Here is a 13,620-nt window from a genome sequence, read left to right as displayed (position 1 = left end):
TCGGTAGCCTCAGGGCTATTCAGGAAAACACTGGAAAGGACTTTATCTTTTTAACTTGTTTTTTATAACAATAATAGTCACAGGCATACATAAAAACAACAAATTTTTTTGAGGATTTACTCTGCTTGGCACTGAGCTAAGCACATAATGTAGATTCTAACATTTAATCCTCCCAACAACTTTTTAGGTTAGATACTATTTATATCTACATTTTATAAATGAAAAAATCGAGCTATAAAGCCTATTTAATGCTGCCTTTGAGAAGAATTTATGCACTTGAAAGTGAAAGACAACTTATGGTTCAGCATTGTCTCATGCAGCAAAGTTCATCAGAACACTCCAGTATCTCTTTGCTGAGAAGCACAGGCAAGCCAGCCTTCACTATTAAAAAATAATGGCCTCAAATCTTTCTTTTGGGAAGAGTGTTGTTGTCAGTACAAAGAGGAAACACCTCTCCATCTGTGGCTCTGTAAGTTCTCTGTAATGAGTGTGAACATTCAGATAAGCTCCATACATCCATGTGCTTGGTTTCCCATCGAGGGCAAAAGATCAGCCTGAGAGACAACTGCCATTGTTGTACACTGACAAGTCCTTTGCCACCACCCAGTGTGTTCTTCTTCCTATTTTTAAACAATCTTAGTATCATCTTTCAGACATGACAAAGCAGAGCAATTCAAAATGCCCTGATTTTAATCTTGGAAGACTCAAGTAGGTGAAAGTCCAGTTGCAAAGAAATAACTATCACTAACAATGATGGTCAACATTTACTGAGCAGAGTCTGCTCAAGACAGAGTAAAGCCCTTGACATGGGTAATCTCAGTGAAACTTCACAACTCACCTATGTGGCAAGTATTAATGTTATTCCTATTTTACGAAGGAAGAAACCCAGGCTTAGAGAAATGAATTAACATACTCTGCATCTATCTGATTTAAGAATGGAAACACTTTACCTGCAAAGATACCCAAAGATGCAGCAAGACCTCATCAAAATACCAAAGTCTGAGATTACTTAACTTTACTTCGTGAAGAACTTGATACAACAATATTTTAAAATCATTTTAAATCATATGGCTCGGGGTGCCCAAGTGGCCCAGTCGGTTAAGCGTCTGACTTTGGCTCATGTCATGATCTCGCGATCTGTGAGTTCGAGCCCCACGCCGGGTTCTGTGCTGATAGCTCAGAGCCTGGAGCCTGCTTCAGATTCTGTGTCTCTCTCTCTGCCCCTCCCCCACTCATGCTCTGTTTCTCTCTGTCTCAAAAATAAATAAACGTTAAAAAAATTAAATCGTATGGCTAGAAATAATTTAAGCAAGTTAAAAATGACTACTTGCAATAGACCCATAATATATAATAGTTTGTCAAAGACACAAACACAAAAGCACTGATGGGTGGGATTAAAACTTAAAAGCATATGGAACTTCTCAAGTTATTGACTTGAAAAAAACATTATATTTTGGTGTGTGTGTGTGTGTGTGTGTGTGTGTGTGTGTGTGTAAAATGCTGAAATACTACCAATTATTTCACAACGAACATTCTGAATTTAGGGAACCTTAAGCTATAGGGCCATCATGTCAAACTATACCTGTGCACTTCTGACCATCTGTGCTCACAGATATGTGCACTGGATTTCATTAACCATGGGAACCATACCTTAAAGGGGACTGGAAAAGGAGATATCAAAGAAGCCATCTAGTCCCATCACTCATCAAAAGGCACAGTTGTGTAGAAGGCATGGATTTAATTCCTGACCTGTTACTGTGATAGCCACTGTACCTTCACTTCCTTTAGTGCTTAGCTCTGGAGGTGGTTGCAGAACATCATCAGGATGTGGAACGCAGAGTCCATGGAAGGGCCCCAAGTCAAAGCACTCATGCAGAAGCTGCATGTTCACTCTTGAGCACACACTCATGAACCCGACAGCTACACCTTCCACCTGAAACATCCAAAACATCTCATTACTCTATCAGACTGCAAATGAATTCTCATCATGAAACTGCCATGAGCCCACAGCACATCGGGACAGTTGGTAACTTGGCAGGCACTTTGAAATATTTAAGGAAGCGAGAAGTATCTTTCTTTAGAAGCTCTAGTGTCTAGAACAATGCATGGCCCCCACAACGTGCTCCAAAAAAACATCCAATGAATGACCACTGTGGACAATCGTAGAATGGATACGTAACTTCAGGAAGTTGCTAGAGTTCTTGAGGGAAAGAACATGTACCCTCTTTGCCTAGGGAGTGCCCCCAACCTGCCCCATATCCTTTTTATTATGCCACTGCAAGCCCAGCCTTCCTGTCCACTTTCTTCCCCTCCACAATGCACAGTCTTGGTAAGATTAGCCATCGTTCCAGTGTCCATCCAATTGACCCTTGATTTAGAGATGTTCATGGTCACCTACTCTTTATCAGACTGGAACTTTGATTTTCTTGAATTTATTCATTTATTTGGCTCGATGGTCTCATGGGGAGGAGACTCAAGGCCAGAGGTTTGGTGGGGATGTTTAAGTGAGGTAAACTTGCAACACTGGTTCACCGTGTGGGTCTGATTTGCAAATACATCACCTCCTAGCATCCTAACAGATAACTAGTTCTTAACCTTGGTCTCATGATTTTAGGCCTCTGATAAGGAGTATACAGATGGGAAGATAAGTGTGACAATGTGATATAACAAGAAATACATATTTGGTCTTCATCCCTGGTTCCTGGTACAAAGCTCCTAAAACACTTGTAATTTCCTGAGAGAAGGGTCTTTTGTTTTTCCTAATAAGCTCCTTTCAGTAATACCTGTTTATGCTAATGAGGTGACTCCTGGAGACCAGGAGCTGATTGTCAGAAAAAACAAGTATGTGACTGATTAGAGGGTTGGAACTTTCAGCCCCACCCTCTGACCTCTGGAGAGGGGAGAGTGGCTCCAGATTGAGTTCAGTCACCAATGGCCAATGGTATATATAATCAATCATTAAGGGAACCGCCATAAAAACCCCTACACAGTGGGAATCAGGAGTTTCTGGGCTGGTGAACACATAGAAGTGCTGGGAGTTGACATGCTCAGAGATGACATAGAAACTCAGGGCTCTTTCCCTTGCACCTTGCTGTATGCGTCTCTTCCATCTGGCTGTTCCTGAGCTGTATCCTTTATAACAAACTGGAAATAGTAAGTAAAGTCTTTCCCTGAGTTCTTTGAGCCATTCTAGCAAATTACTGACCCCAAGGAAGGGGGTGTGGGAACCCCTAATTAATAGCCAGACAGTTAGAAGTCCAGGTGACACCCCGGGACTTGTGACTGGCATCTGAAGTGGAGGCAGTCTTGCGGGCCTGAGACCTTACCCCGTGAGGTCCACACCAACTCCACATAATGTCAGAATTGAATTATAGGACACCCACTCAGTATCTAGGGAGATGAAAAATTGGTTGGTGTAAGCAAAACCCTACATATTTGGTATTCGAAGTGTTATGAGTCGAGAAAACAAGTTATCTCCTTTTTACAAAATTTTTTAAAATGTTTATTCATTTTTTGAGAGAGAGACAGCACGAGTAGGGGAGGGGCAGAGAGAGAGGGAGACACGGAATCCAAAGCAGGCTCCAGGCTCTGAGTTGTCAGCACAGAGCCCAATACAGGGCTCAAACCCACAAACTAACTGCGAGATCATGACCTGAGCAGAAGTCAGCCCCTTAACCGACTGAGCCACCCAGGTGCCCTGAGAAAACAAGTTATCTCCTAATGAGTAATTAGCTGATCTGCACCTATTATTGGTACAGATACAAATTAAAGAAATTTAATTCTATCACAGTCTGCATTCAGATATATGACTGAAATTCTTTACGAGGTCCCTTCGATAATTCTGAATGTCATACTTCCCTGCAAGAAAAGCATTTAAAATTTTAAAAGAAAACAAGAGAGAATGCATAGTTCTTTAGTTAACTAATCCTTCTATGATAATTATTGTGTTTTATATATATATATATATATATATATATATATATATATATATACACACACACATACACACACATACATAAACATATATATATATATCAAATTGCCATGTTTTACGTCTTAAACTTATACAATGTTATGTATCAATTATATCTCAATAAAATTAGAAAAAAGAGAAAACTAAATTGTACATAAATAACTCCTCCTATTAACTATTATGTGGGTTTTAAGCAAATTCTGGCTGACTGATGAGACTGACAGGTCTTGTAGAAACCAGCATTATTAGGTCCTACCCTTCAAGCACTTAGGCTGTATTTCTTGAGACAACCATTCCAGGCAGGAAGCAGAAGAACTCATCATAGGCATTCCCTAGTCCCAAGAATGTAGCATCTTCCCATAAATGTCAGAGAAAATGGTTAATATTTTAACCTACTGAAGCACAAAAGTAAGCTACAACAATGCTCAGTCTTCTACATGACGCACAGAAAAAATTAGGCATTAAACTATTTGTTCTCAAATGTGTCTTCTAGTTGAAAGTCATTTGTTTTCAAACTTGTGTTTGAAAAATAAATGTGACTGCCTTTGTTTTCTCCCTAATGCTGAAATACAAGAGAAATTCTTAAAAATTAATTTTTCCATGCATACTCCTTTCTTTAGAGCTGCCCCCCCCCCACAATGATACTAGCTGTACAAGGCTGGATTTACACAGCTGTCTTATAAAGCCATCGACACTTTAATAAAAGTCCAAAATAAACATTTTAATTTTTTTCCCAAATAACAAGTGATTGTTTGTCTTGTTTGCACTCATGAACAAAGGCTGCGTAGCCACAGTTGTCTGGCTTCTCTGTAATTTTAGGCCCAAGACTCAGCAGACGCTGATTAACCAATCCATCTACCATATGTGCAGAAAGAGACGGCCAGCCTCACTCTCGGCAGGGAAAATTGGCATCCATCTTGGTTCACATGGAGATGTCCTTCTAATCTACAGCCACGCTGGCGCAACGAAACTTCGATGGCCTAAAATACCTTTTGCTGGCTTCACGGCGAGCTGCATGTGCATGATAAGAATGTATTATTTATAAGACTGCTGTTAGTAATGAGCTATTACACTAATGGCTCATTGTGTTTGGAATTTGATTTCAAATGGCATGGATCACACATTCTGATGAAAATGAGAAAAAACATGTTTTGCCATTAGGAACAAAGATGTAACGTTCTCCAATTCTACAACCTGTTATACTCCCATCATTCATCCCGGGTTGTGACAATTCACAAAAGTTCACAATTATGAACCACAACCGAGCAAGGACATATTGTGGAAATGTCTGCTCTTTCCTTTGAGTTTCTTTCAAATAACTAGTCAGATATGATAAACACCATTCTCAAATATGAATTTGTGGGAGTATTCAAATGCATCTTTGTGAGTGTGTGTTTTCTGGAAAAATAGATTCAGCGAACTTTCTTTACTTGAACCATGAAAAGCCATTGATTATTGACTGCTATCAATCCTCCCGGTGACAGAGGTTACTTTCCACCACAAAGGTGTCTTCGATTATCTCATACGAAGGGAGAAAAACTGAAAGTTTTGTTTATTGTTTTTGTTTTTCCTGTGAGGATATACACGATGATACATGAAGCTCTGACTTCTAGAAACTCCAATGTGCAGTGGCCTTCTCTTCACAAGCAAGTCCATTAGAGACATGTGTGCACTGTACCATTCATGCTTGCTTCTAAAAAGCCCTATGGTCACTCATCCCTTTTGGGTGACAGTACTTCAGAGGGAGGGTGCCCTTACTGTGACCACTGCCAGCTTTGATCTCCTCTGCCTGATGCCAACGGCAGGGCTGAGCTGGCAGGCTCTGCCCACCTGCAGGTCAGTGGCGCCTACTCGGACCACTGCTGTCCATGCTGTGGATGATGCCAAAGCAGACGTTCTGCCCATCTGTCTCTAGGAGCCGCCCTTGGCCTCCAACCACCCTTCCCTGAAATCTCAGTTTGGAGTAAACACCAGATGTCAAGGTAAGCCAGGATAAAGTTATGAAAGGCAACTTGCAGCAAAGTGAACTCAAAACTCCTCGAAAGTAGCTATCAAGCCAAAGAAAGCTGCACAGTTAAAAACCTTTAGTCCAGAGTTTCCTACATGGCACAACCATAGCTCCCAGGTATTCTATGCACATGGCCTGTAACCACCATGGGCTGGTGTGGAAAGGGACAGACTTGATGCACTCTGTTCTGTTAACTCTAGTCAATTGTAGTCACACACAAGCATGCTGTGCTGCTCGTAAATTCTCAATTAGCAACCAGGGGCAAAAGCCCCAATTTATCATTTGCCAATCTCTGTGGTGCAAATATTCCCATGGTGGCCAATTTTTAAAATGTTTTCTCTCTTCCTTCCTTCCTTCCTTCCTTCCTTCCTTCCTTCCTTCCCTCCCTCTTTCCTTCCTTCCTTCCTTCCTTCCTTCCTTCCTTCCTTCCTTCCTTCCTCTCTCTTTCTTTTGAGAGGGGGAGAGAGAGAGACAGGGAGGGGCAGAGAGAGAGAATCCCAAGCAGGCTCCACACTATCATTGTAGAGCCTGATGTGGAGCTCGAATTCTCAACTGTGAGATCACGACCTAAGCTGAAATCAAGAGCTGGATGCTTAACCAACTGAGCCACCCAGGCACCGTCCCCCCCCCCCCAACCCCCGCCTCCATTGTGGCCAATTTTAAGCCACCAATGTGATGTCACTGAACAGGAAGTTGGGAAAAGATGCTCAGTAGCCACTATTATATAGTATTTCTACCAGAGAGACCCTAGACATAAGTAATCTCAAGACCAAAGACAATAAAATAATTAGGAAGTGGTGAGTGTTGAGTAGTTATTAACTTTGTTTTTTAGTGTAACTTATTACATTGAAATTTTATATTATTTAATTTTTAATAATGCCTGTGTTTAACAACCAGTTTAAAAAAATTTCTTGAAGATTTAACACTTGGCTCTTGTAAGCCAGAATGAACTAGTTCCCATATACCACTGCCTGCAGGGCCAGCAGAAGGAAGTCCAGGTGGTTGGGAGAAGGGTCCAGGAAGCAGGTGGGCAGGGAGTAACAGCACTAATCTTGAACTCAGAAAAGCTTAAGACACCAGATATGGCTCAGTAGAGACTAGGGATGTGCTCCCAGATCCTAGGCTGGCTTCCTCCTTGTGAGAGTCCTGCTTCTGCCCTTCCATTTAAAGATCGAGGTCCATGGTCTAATCTCCACAGAACATGAAGTGTCTGATGTCTGATATAATATGGCCTCTCAGAAACTGGGCTGGACTCCATTTGCCTCTTTAGAGACACCAAAGGATCCTTGCAGGGTTGGGACTGCAGTTTTCAGCCTGAAACTTTGCTCTGATGTTTACATGCACTGCAAATGTGTGACATGTGACTAGAGAGGGAAAGAATGTGGGGGTAGTTGCTGCAGCTGCTCTTCACAAGCCCTTACACAAATCAACAAGAGCCAAAGTATGGAAAGAGCCCAAATGTCCATCAACTGATGAATGGATGAAGAAGATGTGGTTTATATATACAGTGGAATACTACTTGGCGATGAGAAAGAATGAAATCTGGCCATTTGCAGCAACATGGATGGAGCTGGAGAGTGCTATGCTAAGTGAAATAAGTCAGGCAGAGAAAGACAGATACCATATGCTTTCACTCATATGTGGATCTTGAGAAGCTTAACAGAAGACCATAGGGGAAGGGAAGGGGGAAAAAATAGTTTCAAACAGAGAGGGAGACAAATCATAAGAGACTCTTAAATACAGAGAACAAACTAAGGGTTGACAGGGAGGTGCGGGGTGGGTGATGGGCATGGAGGAGGGCACTTGTTGGGATGAGCACTGGTGTTGCATGTAAGTGATGAATCATGGGAATCTACTCCCGAGGCCAAGAGCACACTGTATACACTGTATCTTAGCTAACTTGACAATAAATTATATTAAAAACAACAACAACAACAACAACAACAACAAAACAAATTATTTGGGTTGAAACTGGCACCTTAAAACCAAAGAATTAAAAGCCTTCTCCAGAGTGATGTCACCATCACAGTGGCATAAGGATGTCCATCATTTTTGTCCCCAAGCTCAATAGCAAACACTTGGCATCCATCCATGAACAAAAGGGCCTTTGAGGGAGCTCTGGGATCCAGCACCATACCCCAGGGACCTGGAAGAGTCTTGCCCACTGTTCATGAGGAAATAGGCAGACACACCTCGGTGTTCACTGTGAACCCTGTAAACTGCAAACTGGCTCCAGCCCATCTTGGCCATGGTCCAGAAGCCCTTGGAGAATAGGGACTTAGACAATCACTTACAGAGGAGAGCGTCTTTGTAAAAGTACAATTTCCAGAGAAGTTCCAGGACTCCACTGAAGCAAAAAAGTATGAGTTTGGATGTGCCGGAGTGAAAAAGAGGAACAGTTTGACCTTACCCATGTCACCCATCCCCCAATGAGGCACAGCTTAGGGGCATTAAAGATCTTCCTTGGCCCATGGTTTATCCAATGAGAAAAAGGGAGTAAGTGTGAGTAAGCACCCAGCCTCCCCAGCTGTGTGGGATGCTTCCAAAGGGGCTCATTTCTCTTTCACCTCATCCAGAGTACTTAATCGGGAGCTCCATGACTGGGGTGGGTTGGGGGGCAGAAAGAGGCTGGGGAGAGCAGCAAATAGTACTCTTGGAGGGCAATAAAGAGACACGGTTCCTAACTGCACTGTGAATTCCATCAAGAAGCCTGCCCACAAACTTCTGGGAATACCCTTCCCGCAAAACCCCTCAACTGGCTCACAAGCACTCCCAGCTCCCCTTGTGCCTCACCCACATGTCATCCCACCCCATGGCCAGTTCCTGTGCATGCTCCTGACAGCACCATGAGCAGACATTAGCAGATGGCTGGTGAGGACCACAGAAAAGCAGTCATATCTGTGGCCAGAGAGAGATGACAAACTTGAGCTGCTACCTTTGGCAAAGTAAAAGAAAGACTGTCAGCACTCAAGCCTGGTACTTTGCAAGATCCAGAGAATGCATACAAACTTAAGAAATGTGCCACAAAAGGGAGCAAGATGGGTGGAGCAGATGTATCCATAGAAGATCTAAGAACCCCTCAGGATCTCTAGCAGGGCTGACAGAGGTATGTCTCCTCTGAAGAAAGCAAACACTGGAGGAGGTAACCACTACTTCAAATGTGAAAACAGTAATGCAAAACTCCAAGAAACATGAGGAAATCAAGAAAGTGACATCACCAAAGGATCACAATAATTTTCCTGAACCAAACTCAAAGACATGGAGGTCTCTAACTTACCAGATAAAGAATTCAAAATAGCTGTTTTAAGGAAACTCAAAGAGCAGCAAAAAAGGAAGAAAACAAAACACAAAAAGAGAATTCAATGAAGTCAGGAAAATGATACACAAACAAAATAAGAAGTTTAACAAAGAGACAGAAATCATAGAAAAGAACCAAACAAACTCTAGAGCTGGAGAATGAAACAAAGAAAAGAACAATATGCAACAGAGATCATCAGCACCAGACTTGGCGAAGGAGAGGAAAGAACCCATGAGATTGAAGACAGGATCTCTGAAATTATCAGTTCAGAGAAAAACAAAGAAAAAAGAATGAAAGAAAAAAGGAAAGCCTATATAATCTGTAGGATATCATTAAAGGGACCAATTGGCAAATCACTTCAGTTCTAGAAGGAGAAAGAGGGAGAGGGGACAGAAAGATTTTTTAAGAAGTGATGGCTGAAAACATGCCAAATTTGAGTAAAGATTTGGATATCCAAAATAAACCTCTCAAAAATCAAAGACAAAGATGTAGCAAGAGATAAAAAGCTTATAACTTACAAGGAAACCCCCCTAAAGCTACCAGAGGACTTCTTAGCAGAAGCCTTACAGCCAGGGGAGAGGGAGATGATATATTAAAAGTGCTGAAAGAAAAAAAAACTGCCAACCAGAATACTTTGCCTTCAAAGCTGTCCTTCAGAAATGAAGGCTAAAAGGAGACTTATTCAGATGGACAAAACACGAGGGAGTTCACCACTAGACCTGCTTTATAACAATACTGAAAGGAGTTCTTCAAAGCTGAAACGAACACGAATTAGTTGCATGAAACCATATGGAAATAAACAACACACTGGTAAAAGTAAGTATGTTGTCATATTCAGAATACTCATACTGTAATATAGTGGAATGTGAACCATTTAACTCCAGTAAAAAGGTTAAAGGAGAAAGTACTAAAACTAACTATAGCTCTAATAATTTATTAACGAATATACAATATACACACATACAGCTGGCAAACAGACACATGAAAAGATGTCCAACCTCACTAGTCATCAGGGAACAGCAAATCAAAACCACAGTGAACTATCACTTTATGCCTGTCAGAATGGCTAGAATCAAAAAGACAAGTAAAAATAGGGGGACAAAACACAAGAGGCTCATAAATATGGAGAACAAACTGAGGGTTACTGGAGGGGTTGCAGGAGGGGGGATGGGCTAAATGGATAAGGGGCACTAAGGAATCTATTCCTGAAATCATCATTGCACCATATGCTAATTTGGATGTAAATTTAAAAAAATAAAAAATTAAAATTAAAAAAAAAGAAGAAATAACAAGTGTTGGTGAGGATGTGGAGAAAAAGGAGCCCTCGTGCACTGTTGACTGAAGTGCAGATTGGTACAGCCACCAAGGAAAATAGTATGGAGGTTCCTCAAAAAATGAAAAACAGAAATACCATATGATCCAGTAATTCCACTACTGGGCATTTACCCAAAGAAAATGAAAACACTAATTCAAAAAGATGTACGCATCACTACGTTTATTACAGCATTATTTATAACAGCCAAGGTATGGAAGCAACCTGAGTGTCCATCAATAGACAAATGGATAAAGAATATATGGTATATATATACAATGGAATATTACTCTGCCATAAAAAAGAATGAGATCTTGCCATTTGTGACATGGATGAAACTAGAGATTATATTATGCTAAGTGAAATAAGTCACACAGACAAAGATAAATACTGTACAATTTCACTTAAATGGGGAATCTAAAAAACAAGATAAATGAATAAACAAACAAAAAGCAAAAACAGACCCATAAATACAGACAACAAACTGAGGGTTGCCAGAGTGGGGGTAATGAACAAAATGGGTGAAGGGGAGTGGGAGGTACAGGCTTCCAGTTATGGAATGATTTAGACATAGGGATAAAAGGTATAGCCAGGGAATATATAGTCAATGGTATTATGATAGCATAGTATGGTGACAGATGATAACTACACTTGCTGTCACCATAGCATAACATACAGACTTGTCCAATCATTATGTTGCACACCTGAAACTAATGTAACATGTGTCAACTATACTTCAATTAAAAAAAATGAGTACACAATGTAAAAAGAGGTAAGCTGTGATATCAAAAACATAAAGTGGGGGAGTTAAAGGGTAAAGTGTTACATATGATCAAAGTTAAGTTGTTAATAATGTAAAATATACTGCTAGAGCCAGGAGGCATTTTAGGTAAGTCTCATGGTAACCACAAAGCAAAAACCTATGGTAGATTCACAAAAGACAAACAAAAGGGAATCTAAGTATATCACTACAAAAATTCATCAACTTATAAAGGAAGACAGCAAGAGAGAAAGAAAGGAACAAGGATACTACAAAAAAAAAAAAAAAGCCAGAAAATAATCAAGAAGATGCATCAGTAAGTCCTTAAGCTATCAATAATTACTCGAAATATAAATGAATTGTAGTCTCCAATCAAAAGACATAAAGTGGTTGAATGAATAAGAAAGACTCAACTACATGCTGCCTAAAAGAGACTCACTTCAGCTTAAGAAAACATACAGGCTCAAAGTGAAAAGAAGGAAAAAGATATTCCATGCAAGTGGAAACCAAGAGAGACCAGGGGTAGCTATACTTACACCAGACAAAAAGACTTTATGCCAAAAAAGAGTAACAAGAGACCAAGAAGGTCATTATATAAATGATAAAGGGGTTAATTTATCAAGAAGATATAACAATCATACATATATAAAAATTCAACATCAGACCACCTAAACATATTATGCGAATACTAAAAGATAAGAAGGGGAAAATAGGTGACAATAATAACAGTAGGGGACTTCAACACCCCCACTTTCAAAAATGGATGGAACATCCGGACAGAAAATCTACAAGGAAATGTTGGACTTAAACAATACTTTAGCCCAATGGACCTAACAGACATGCACAGAACATGCCATCCAACAGCAGCAGACTATACATTCTTCTCCAGCACACATAGAACATTCTCCAGGATTGATGATCATAAGTTAGTTCACAAAACAAGTCTTAGCACATTTAAGAAGACTGAAATCACACCAAGTATCTTTTCTGACCACATGTTATAAAACTAAAAGTCCATAGCATTTTGGACAATTCACAAATAAGTATAAATTAAAAAACAAAACGAAACATTCCTGAACAACCGTGCAGTTGTTCCAAAGAAGAAGTTAAAAAGGAAATAAAAAATATCTTCAAACAAACAAAAATGGAAAGACAATATACCAAAACCTATCGGATGTTGAAAAAGCCATTCTAGGAGGTAGCTTTATAGCAATAAATGGCTATATCAAGAAAAAAAGATTGCAAATAAACAATTAAATTTATACCTCAAGAAACTTGGAAAAGGAGATCAAATTAAGTCCAAAGTTAGTAGAAGGTAGGAAATACAAATATCAGCAGAAATAAATGAAATAGGCTAGAAAAAGAGTAGAAAATTTCAATGAAACTAAGAGTTGATTTTTGAAAAGTTAAACAAAATTGACAAACCTTCAGCTAGACTAAGAAAAAAAAAGAGGACTCAAAGTCAGAAATGAGGGCACGTAGGTGGCTCAGTTGGTTAAGTGTCCCACTCTTGATTTCAGCTCAGCTCATGATCTCACAGTTCATGGGTTTGAGCCCCACATCAGACTCTGCACTGACAGTGTGGATCCTGCTTGGGATTCTCTCTTTCTCTGCCTCTCTTCCTGCCCCCTTTCCACCTGTGTGCACATGTGCACTCTCTCTCTATAAATAAATAAATAAATAAATAAATAAATAAATAAACAAACAAACAAACAAACATTAAGGAAAACAGAAATGAAACAGGAGACATTACAACTGGTAACAAAGAAATACAAAGGATCATAAGGATTACTATGAACAATAGTGTGGCAACAAATTGGACAACCTAGAATAAATGGATAAATTCTTAGAAACATACAACTTACCTAGACTGAATCATGAAGAAATAGAAAATATGAACAGACCAATAACAAGAGATTGAATCAGCAATCAAAAACCTCCTGACAAAGAAAAGCCCCAGACCAAATGGTTTCACTGGTAAATTCTACCAAATATTTAAAGAAGAATTGACACTGATCCTTCTCAAACTTTTCCAAAAAATTAAGATGAGGGAATACTCCCAAACTCATTTTATGAACCAAGCATTACCCTTATACCATAGCCAGGTAAGGACATTACAAGAAAAGAAAACTATAGACCAATATCCCTGATGGATACAGATACGAAATTCTCAACAAAATATTAGCAAACTGGACTCAACAGCACATTAAAAGGAACATACACCATGATCAAGCAGGACTTATTCCTGTGAGGCAAGGATGGTTCAACA

The 13,620-nt window shown here is 39.9% G+C and overlaps 1 protein-coding gene across 9 annotated transcripts in view; it reads right to left on the bottom strand.

Annotated features, from left to right (window-relative positions):
* The window catches only part of CFAP61 (cilia and flagella associated protein 61), a 280,127-nt gene that overhangs the window by 222,311 nt on the left and 44,196 nt on the right, over positions 1–13,620 (bottom strand). For all 9 annotated transcript variants that reach the window (XR_006215618.1, XR_006215619.1, XM_007096562.3 and 6 more), the window contains one exon: positions 1,774–1,933. Coding sequence is in view for 7 of the 9 variants with exons in the window: in XM_007096562.3 (XP_007096624.1) it covers positions 1,774–1,933 (160 nt within the window). In the remaining 2 variants the exon portion in view is untranslated. The remainder of the gene's footprint in view (positions 1–1,773; positions 1,934–13,620) is intronic.

The sequence above is a fragment of the Panthera tigris genome, chromosome A3 (assembly GCF_018350195.1).
Source record: "Panthera tigris isolate Pti1 chromosome A3, P.tigris_Pti1_mat1.1, whole genome shotgun sequence".
NCBI lineage: Eukaryota > Metazoa > Chordata > Mammalia > Carnivora > Felidae > Panthera > Panthera tigris.
This window is presented reverse-complemented; position numbering and strand designations above follow the sequence as displayed.